The 9,672-nt window shown below is 44.6% G+C and overlaps 1 protein-coding gene across 9 annotated transcripts in view; it reads right to left on the bottom strand.

Moving 5' to 3' along the window:
• Positions 1–509: 509 nt before the first annotated feature.
• Positions 510–9,672, bottom strand: part of LOC108036429 (calmodulin-binding transcription activator 2) — a 41,984-nt gene continuing 32,821 nt past the window's right edge. For 2 of the 9 annotated variants that reach the window (XM_017112561.3, XM_017112567.3), the window contains 13 exons: positions 9,504–9,648; positions 9,002–9,057; positions 7,660–8,934; positions 6,620–7,585; positions 5,960–6,561; positions 5,780–5,893; positions 5,621–5,730; positions 5,400–5,516; positions 4,643–4,710; positions 3,804–4,576; positions 3,665–3,739; positions 3,331–3,444; positions 510–3,270 (listed from right to left, as the gene is read on the bottom strand). In XM_017112561.3, the coding sequence (XP_016968050.3) occupies positions 3,183–3,270; positions 3,331–3,444; positions 3,665–3,739; positions 3,804–4,576; positions 4,643–4,710; positions 5,400–5,516; positions 5,621–5,730; positions 5,780–5,893; positions 5,960–6,561; positions 6,620–7,585; positions 7,660–8,934; positions 9,002–9,057; positions 9,504–9,648 (4,503 nt within the window). In that variant the 3' untranslated portion in view covers positions 510–3,182. Of the gene's footprint in view, positions 3,271–3,330; positions 3,445–3,556; positions 3,585–3,664; positions 3,740–3,803; positions 4,577–4,642; positions 4,711–5,399; positions 5,517–5,620; positions 5,731–5,779; positions 5,894–5,959; positions 6,562–6,619; positions 7,586–7,659; positions 8,935–9,001; positions 9,058–9,503; positions 9,649–9,672 lie in introns of all 9 variants that reach the window. The other 7 variants (XM_017112564.3, XM_017112568.3, XM_017112563.3 and 4 more) reach the window with 6 other exon arrangements.

Genomic DNA, 9,672 nt, shown 5'->3' with positions numbered 1-9,672 from the left:
AACAAGTGTAAATTGAGCTGGAAAAGCGGAAAACGCAGCCCGACGCATCCGATTTCAGGCAGCGGCAAAAGGTCGAGACCAGGCCGATTTATTAACAAGACACTGCGAACGCCTTGGCATTTTGCATTGTGCTCGTAATTACGAAACAACGCAGCCAGCAGATACAGATGTATCTACGCCCCATTAGCTCATCCTCATCCTCGTCCTCATCCCCACCCCCGCCCCGCAGCAAGTGTTAATTGAGCTGAACCAGAAAAAAAATGAGAAGGTGCAAGAGGAAAACTGGGAAAAAAGGAAATGCCCGCTGACCCAAGCAGCTGGAGGTTTCCTTCTTCATTTTTTTCGTTCCTCGTTACCTGCAGATACTTTCTTCGGACCGATAGAGTTAGCGCTAAGGACAATCCATTGATAATGAATGGCGCCAGCTGGTTGGCGGCTCACTTAGACAAATTGATTACTAATTGGTTCGCCAGGTCGGCAGGATGAGAGGAAGATAGCCCAAGGCCCAGTTAAAGTGTTGAATTAAACTTTATTGGATGTAATTACAATTTTACAGAAACTGGAAAGTCGTTTTACAATATATATATATATATATATATAACTCTATGTTGTGTGTTTGGTGTGTGTATCTGTGTCTGTACAATTATAATACGTTGATTTGTTAAACATTCTTTAGTTTGCAGATATATGTGTTTAGTTCATGCTAAGTATCCCATACAAGTAAGGTATAATATTTAAAAAGGTTACTCTCTAGGTATATTTCGCTTAAAAGTTTAGTTAACAGTTTTATATCCGTTCCTATTTGCTGGTCTACTAAGCTGAAAGTCGGAAACAAACAGTTCAATTAGCTGAATTTTGGGTTTCTTGGGACAAAGTTGGATGGTTAGTTAGTTAGTTGAAGTTGAAGAAGAATGCTTGCTTCGTACATGCGCCGCACTTAGAAGTTCTATTAGGACGAAGATAGGTTTAAATTATCTAACAGATATGTGAGTACCGAATATCCAATTACATTAGCTATAATAGTTTCTTTCTCGTATTGTATGTAGTTCGTTAGATATCAACAATTTTGGTGTTGCATTTTAGTTAAGGTTCAGTTGAAGAAAAAGGGTTCAAACAAAACTAGGTCGGGGGAAATGCCCTACTATCGCAGACACCACCACTTCGATATAGATACATAGTCTGCTCTAGGTATTCATAATTGTTTGTTAGATTTAAGTTTAGTTTTAGTGCCAATTGGCTTAAGGTACTTAAGTTTTCTTTGCCTTTTGGCATTCGTCTATCTAAAAAGACTTCCCACCATTAAAACACACTCAGGTTGCTACTTTGAGGTTTATAAATTGTGTGTGTTTTCACTTTTTTTTGTTCTGTTTTTTTGTGAGCCAGAGCGTGTCCTGTGTGTGGTGTGAGTGTGTAGTATGTGCAAATATTGCAATTAATTGGGTTTGGTATTCGGCTGGTACATGTCTAACACCCTGCCAAAAACAGTTAACAAAATTGATTGCAATTCTTAAGTCAGTTGAGTAGTGAAATCGTATTTAGTCTTCATTTCGAATCAGTTGATCAGATTTATACATAGTTAAGTTAGAGCAAAATGCAATCAAATTTCCGTAGAGTAATAATATAGTGCGAATTAAGTATAATAGTTCGTAGTTAAATAGTTAACAATGTGATAGATCCTAATTCCCACCAAATCCACCCTCGACAGCTGCGCTCCTGGTTGTTGTGACAAACACTCGCAGATTTCACTTTCTTTGCACTTGGGTTTTGTGAGTTTGTTTTGTGGTTTCTTTTTCGGGGCTAATAGAGGTAAGTGTCTCTCATCCTATGTGCTGGACATAGGTTTCGAGCTGGTGTATGTACATTCATCTTTCAACTGTCGCCCGGGTTTATTAATTCAAACTTGAACGGCCCTTAAAAGTTGTTTCTCGAGCTATAGTATCGAATCAGTATCGGCTCCTTCTATATTATATTTATTGTATATTTGTAAGTATATATGTTCTTGTTGGTATGTTATGAAAGCTAACAATGTGGACGGACAAAAATAATTTACAAAAATTCATTTATTGTTACATTTAGTTTAAAAACTTTTCTCTCTTGCATGTTTTGGTTTTTTGGCTGTGTCTTCAAGCAGTTAAGATTGGGGGAAGCAGCAGCAGTAAGTCGGAATTTCCATATAAGGGAATCCTAAATCTTCCTTCAGGCAGACCGTCCACAGATGCGGATGTATCTTGGTTCTAATGCCCATGCAATACATTATCCCTTCTTTTGATTTCTTTCATCATTAGCTAGGCTTAGTCTATGTAGTCGGATAAGTTATGACTTAGTACATTTATCGTAAGTACTTGCGTTCTAGAAGTTAGAATAGGGTTTACTTTCTTTGAAACTTGATAGATTGGTAGTTGCTGCGCACTCTACACGAATCTGATTTTAGAAATCAACAACTTTTGGACTTTCAGTAGTCTTACGGTTAACCTAAAGAGCAGTTAGCAACTAGTTAGGATCGAGGATTAATGCTTTAGGTTTTCGTTTTATATATTTTGTTTTTCCTTTTTTTTGTATTTTGCTTTAGAGACAAGCTTAGTCGCATCGCAGAGCTTGGTAGTACGTTAAAATAGACTAGAATTTAGTTAGTTAGGCAATATCTATATACAAATGTAACTATAAAGAGGCATACACATGCGTAATATTGGTTTAAATCGTATGTATATAATATGTATATATTGCAGGCTACGTTTTTCTACTACAATTGGAGTTAAAAAGTTTTCAAAGGCGTCAGTAATAAGTTCTTTCGAGTTTACAAGTGGAAAAATTGTGTTCTCATCTTCTCCCTGGAGTCCGATCTTGAGTTAAGTTTAGGTTTAAGTAATACCTTAAAAGACCACTAACCTAGGCTATGTTCACTTCGAAAACAATGTGTGTTTCTATTCATAAATTTCTTAAAATTCGTTAGGCAAATGAATCAAAGTGCAGGTAGTTGCTACTAATTCAGAGTGTGGGTGTGTTGTCTGTGTTGTAGAGAGAGTTTTGAAACAAAGTTCCACTACAGAGGTGCATGGGATTGTTTTTCCAAATTTGGAACAAATACGAAAGTAGAAAGTTTCACTCGGTTTTTAAAGCTATTCATAAATTCTTATGGAACCGTGCAGCCGCGTTCCTATGTTAAAAGTTCACTCAGTTGACCCTCACTGATTGGATTGTATTTGGTGTAGATTGTTGTGGTTGTTGTTGTTGCCTGCATTGGTGATGTTGCCACTGCTCGGCACAGAAATGCTAAAAGAAAAGGAAACTATTAATATAAATAAAAGGGTGATCGAAAGTTAGTCGACTTACTTATTTTCGTGGCACACCAACATTTCCTGCTGTCCTTGAAACTGCAAGTTTTGAAGGTATTCCGCCCTGCGTTGGTGCACCAGCTTCTCTTTTTCGGCTCGTTCTTTCTGTAGTCTGTGTTGGGGAAAAAAGAATTGTATTAATAAAATATTAAATCAAAATATACGTAAAATTACAAATGAACTTGAGTTTAAAAACCAAACCAAAACCTTTCACACGTTCTTACCAAAGTCGTCAAATTGCCATCCCAAATGCTTGCGTGCAATTACATTACCCATGAGTTAGCTTAGTGTTAGATTAAGCCTACTTAATCGGCTCAATTAGTGGTACTTACTTGATGCGTGATTGTCTCATAAACTGTTGAATTTTTCTGGCAGCTTGATTCTGGGTGGACTGTGAGTAGGTTCGCCTGGGAAATAGGTTAAAAATTAATTAGTAAATGCTTAATAAATATATGAAATGCTCTCTCTTACTTCAAGGGTCCGGAGGGACTGGTCTCCTTGGGCGTGCTGGGCTGGGAACCCATCTCGTGCAGCTGCTGCTGATCCTGCTTGTAGTGATCGTAAAAGCTGGACAGGCACTGCGAATTGCTGCTCACACTGCCGTGATCACTGGAGCTGCCCAGGCCCAGGCCGCTCTTCTTGAACCGCTTGTTCCGCCTGTAGGACCGATAGCCATGTTGGATAACCAAGGCGGCGTTAGTCATCTGCCTGTAGTATGCATACTGCTTGTACCGCCTGTAATAGTTCTGGATCACCGTGGCGGCACTCCGCTCCTTGTTCTGCTCCTCCAGCTTCTGCCTGCCCTTGTAGGAGCGATACGCCTTCTGGATGCACTTGGCCGCCTCGTAGAGCTCTCGCTGCTCCGTATCGGTAAGGGTTAGCTTGGAGAAGTCCGCCTCGAAGGGATACTGCGAGATGCTGGAGGCGTGCAGGAACTCCGTCAGCTGTTTGGTGGAAGGCGGAGGACTGGGCGAACTGACAGAGGGATCGGTGCCCAGTATGGAGTAACTGGCTGGCGACTGCAGCGGTCCCGAGCTGGCTGGACTCAAGCTGGAGCAGGGCGTGCTGACATCGTGATAGCGATAGCTGTGGTCATGGAAGTCGAAGCTAAAGTCGCTGTCGAAGTGCGTGTTGGGCAACGAGTCCAGCAGGGGATCCATAAAGCTGTCCGTTAGGGCCGAAGATTCCGAAGTCAGGGGTTCCGTCAAAGGACTACCAAGCACCATCATTTCATCGGCTTCATTCTGGAGGAGTTATAAAAAATGTTTTTAATACATTTAAGGGGCATTAAAAAGGCTCTTAAAACCCACCTTGATCCTTTCTGGCATAGCTGCTATTATGTGTTCAGCTAGGGTCAGTACTTTGGCATCAGAGTCCCCTGAAAATATACCGCAAACATTACCAAACTACTTCCAATCTGCAAGTTTCATACAAATACATGAAAAACGAGTCTACATAATTGAGTTGGACACTTTCATGTACAGATTTACAATTTCACATGTATATATATTTGTCTTACTAACTTTAAGCTCAATTAGCCGAAGGATTTAATTGAGCCCAAATGGACAAAGCTACAGTAATGAGTCTCCAAATTGATCACGATAAACACAGTCGTTGTTGGACACGGTTAATTGGTATTATTTGTATTATACACCGACAAGCATTGAGTGTTTAGCTAGCTATTTACAGACACCTCGGATTATTCATATTTACAACGATCAATTCGTGGTTAATTAGGCGGCGAGTGTTTGTTAGTTTAAAATTAGTAATCGGTTAAGTGTAGACATCGATAAAAGCGCACATTTAGGGGCGCACAACCAGCAACCAATATTAATAACGAACATTTACATTGATTAAACGAGCTTTACCACCCAAACCTCCCCCAAAATACACATGAGTACATATAACAACAAACAGCAATAGCAACAACATCAACAACATAGATTAGCCAGCCCCAAATGGTTAGTTAGTATGTTTTGTTTTAGTTTTTAGCTACGGTACAGATAACGGGTGAATTTGAGTTGGATTGAGAGTGGAGCTGGGCGGGATCCGTCCGCCATCACTGACCTACTACGGCATCGGGCAGGGCCAAGTCATTGCCAATGGTCACGTCGGTCGCGCTCGTCGAGCTGTCGTCGCAATCTTTCTCGTGCACGGGACTCGATTCGCCCGTGGACACCTCGCCTAGTTTGAATTCACCGAGAAAATTTGAGCATTTGTTTGATTCCATATAAGGTTATTCTATAACTAGGAGTTAGCAACATGCAGAAACTCATCCCCAGACTTACAGAGGGCAAAGTCCATCTTGCGCAGCGGCGACAGCAGGCAATTGGTTCCGGTCAGGGAGTCCAGCGGCGAATCCACGCCCAGAGCATAGTTGTCATGGCTATCAAAGTTGCTGGAAAACAGAATTACAGAGGTTTTAAAGCTTGCTTATGCCATCTTACCTATGAAGCCTTGCTAAGGGTTTGCCCGATTTGCTGCGTATGTCCATGTTGATGCCGCTGTCGATGGAGGAACGCTTGGAGTAGCGACTGCTATTGTTGGGTGGACTCTGATTGCTTTTATTGAGATATGCAACAATCAATTAATAACAATTAATTTAAATAAAAGCAAAGAAGCCCTACCTATGCACAGCCACAGGTCGGAGAAACACCCCATCATGCTTGCGCTGGAGTTCCAGATCAAAGCCACTAAAGCTCTGGTGCTGCTCCTCCGCCGTCTCTGCCTCAACGCCAATGTTCATCGATAGATTGGCCAGGCCACCGCGCAATTGTGGCTTCCGGCAGCGCTCCTTCTCCAGCCGGAACATCTGGGCCAGCAAATGTTTGTGTCCCCGCATGCTAGCCAAATCCAGTGGTGTCTGCTGCGCCTGGGTCTTGATCTTCAGCGCATTGTGGTTCCACTTGTAGAGCAGCAGAGAGCACTCCACATGACCACGCACACAGGCCCAGGCGAGCGGGGTGAAGCCATAGACATCCTGGCTGAGTGCATCCAGTTCGGTTTCCAGTATGATATGTGGATTCTCCGAGCGCCAATTGAGCATGGCGCCCACCAGTTTGGCATAGCCCAAGGCGGCGGCCAAATGGAGCAGGGTCATGCCGCGCAGTCCTACTGTCCAGGAGGCAGCTGTGCTGGGCATACTCCAGGCGTGCTTGATCAGTCGGTGGCAATAGGCCACCAGTTTCTCCTCAAAGTTGGGCTCCAGGTAGAGAGCAGAATGATCGGTCTGGCAAAGAAGGAATTTGTTTAATGTAATGTATAAATTTAAAGACGATATTCCATACCGTAAGCTCCCGTTCCGTCTTCACCTGCAGCTTCTCATCGATGGTGGACAGGCGATTCAGTAGTGTAAACTTGTACAGGCAATCGTTGGAGCTGCTGGCATCAAAGGGAGCATCCGCCAGCAACGAAAGCTTGTACTCGAACATCACCGAATTAGAGACTAAGAATCCGCCGCAGGCCACTTGTAGGGTCACAAAGCCCGCCTCATGGGCGGGACAATAGCAGCGAAGCACTCCCTCCTGCACCAGTTGCGTGGGCACCGGTTGGGCATCGAATAGCACCGTGTAGGCGCCTCCACTCGAGCTCGTCCAAGGACCAGCCACCAGAACCTTGACGCCTCCCTCCGTATACGACCACTCGGGGCTGAAATCGCATATGTTATGGACTTTGCGGTGCGGCTGCGTTGGCGGTGCCTCTCCCAAAAAGGAGCTCTGCCCCATGGCGGTGTTATTCAGGGCCTGCTTGTCATCCAGATCCAGCTCCGGAAACTCCACGAGCATATCGAAGGCGTCCAGATTGGCGAACACATCGTCCGTCTCATCCTCCTCCACCTCCACATCGGGTTCAGCTGCCCCGAGTGAGGGTTTCTTCTCCGCCTCCTGGGGATTGCTCTCCAGTTTGCTGCCGCCCGTTGCTGTCGTTGTACTGGGTGCACTGCCTCCTGTTCCGCCTGTCGCATTATACGGCATGTTGGCTATCAAAGTGCGCTGGATATCCTCGTGGGACAGATCCAGCGTTTCGTTGAAGAAGCTTAACGCCTCCGCCGGAGGCTCCTCCTCGCTGCTGCTGCTATGGCTGCTGTGGCTGCTGTTCTGATTGTTGCCGCCAAAGCTGCTGCTCTCGTCACTAATTTGGCTGCTGTTATCACTGGAAGCACTGAAGGTGGCACAACCATTTTGGGTGAGGGGCTGACTCCTGTTGGCGGCTTCTGTGGCCTGATTGTTGTTGACTGTGCTGCTGCTGTCCTGCTGTCGAAATATGTTTTGAATTTAATCAACATAAATACAATGATTGCAGGCGATTCTGCGGTCGGACTACTCACCTCAGAGAGCGCATTGGCGCTCATTAAATTATCACAAGTTGCTGCCGTCGACGTCGTTGTAATTTGTTGCTGCTGATTGCCATCGATAATCGATTGTAAGGAACTCGAAGTGGACGAAGTGCCCGATGTGGGTGTGGATGTGGACGTGGATGGAGGTGTGGATATCGCAGATATGGAGGAGGGGTTGCTGCCGGCCGAAGATGTTGCAGGCGGTGGTGGTGCTTGCTGGCGATGCTCGGGCGACATGCACATGGCCTCCACGGGAGGATGGGGTTGCACTTGCGCCAGAGGAGGCGGCTGACCACTAGCTGGGGTTGCCGTTGTCTGTTGCAATTTATAATAATGTTGCTGCTGCTGCTGCTGCTGCTGGCTGCTGTTGTTACTGTTGCTGTTGCTGGAAGCATTAAGTTGCTGCTGTTGATTGTACATAAAGTTATTGTTGCCGGGGTCGTTATTATTTACGACATTTAATTCGTTGTTTGTTTGAGCTGCTAATTGCTTGCTGGCATTGCTGCTGCTGCTATTGCTGCTGATGTTGGTGCTGCCGGGGTTTGTGATTTTGTTTGCGGTCATGTGGTTTTGGTTTTCAATTAGCTCGGTGTCCATAACATTTGAGGCGACTGCCGCTGCTGCAGAAGTCGTCCCAGGATCTCTGGCTGTGGCTGTGATCGTTGTATTGGCTATTTGCAGCCTGTGCTGCTGATTGAGATGCACCGAATTCTGGCTTTGGCTGGCAACAAATCGCTGTAGGCTCAAGTGTTGCTGCTGCTGTTGGTGCTGCTGCTGTTGCTGCTGGTGGTATTGCTGCTGCTGTTGCTGTTGCATCACCAGGTTGTTCCTGGTAGCCAGCATTTGACTGGCTCCTCGATACTGTTGCTGCTGCTGCTGCTGATAGCTGCCATCCTGCTGCTGTTGCTGCGGCGGAATGATCTGGAACTTGATGGCCGATTCCTGCGGCAACTGTTGCGTCACATTGTGGAACTGGCCGTGATTGTCCAGGTGCTGTCGGGGTCGCTCCGCCCAGCGGGAGTATAGCTTGCTGGCCACCACCACGTTGGGCGTGTTGCCGTTGAAGGTCTCGCCCAGCCGCTTCTCCTGCACCGAAGACTTCAACATGGCGCCCGACCGCCGCATCACCGGATGCGTGCAGTTCTTCCCGTCCGCACATCCTCCATCCCCGCAGCCGCAGTCCAGCTGCTTGACCAGCGCCGCCTGGCGGGACAACCTCTGCTTCTCCATCAGCTGGCACACTATTGACTCCACCGTCTCAGCCGTCTAAGCCGGGAAAATCCAATCCACTTAGTTATGTTTAAGATAGAGTTTCAATCAGTCATGTACTCACCGAAATTTCTATATCATTGCCCGAGTCGGAGTCATCATCCGAATTAACTGTGGAAACTAAAAAACATGTCCGGTGTTAATGAAGTTATTAAGAACGAACTAAATAAGTTATTTGTTTTATAATTTGTAAGTATCAATTATTACCCTAAATAAATTCAGAAAATTGGCTACCCCTAAAATAGCTTTTAATAAAATTAAGAAACGTAATTAAAATAAACTCTAAGATATTTATCTGCTTATTAGAACAAGATTTAGATTATAAAATAGAGGTTAAGTCAGTTCAAAAATATAATTTATGGAGGATCGTTGCCTTGCACATTTAAGTAAAGTTAATTAAGTTCAATACAAAAATTTTTAAAGGACTCAATACCATTTACAAACACGGCTGATTTAGAGAAAGCATAGTAAATTTGGCCTTAAAATTATGTCTATGTTTGATTTAGAGACCCATTTGGAAATGAGCTCCAATTTATTAATCAAAAATATTCAAAACTAGATCTTACGCATTGGCTTCAGCTGGCTGACCAACTCCTCCTTGGTCCACTCCTTTTTATCGCCCCACAGGGTGATGCTGGGCGCTATCACGGCCATTTTATTATCATCCGGATACGGGACATTCAGGTAGTGCACCAAAACAATGTCCGGATTCTGTTTGGATGATTCGGGGAACGT

Source organism: Drosophila biarmipes, chromosome 2R (assembly GCF_025231255.1).
Source record: "Drosophila biarmipes strain raj3 chromosome 2R, RU_DBia_V1.1, whole genome shotgun sequence".
Taxonomy (NCBI): Eukaryota; Metazoa; Arthropoda; class Insecta; order Diptera; family Drosophilidae; genus Drosophila; species Drosophila biarmipes.
The sequence above is the reverse complement of the archived record's forward strand: the minus strand, read 5'-3'. Positions and strand labels throughout refer to the sequence as shown.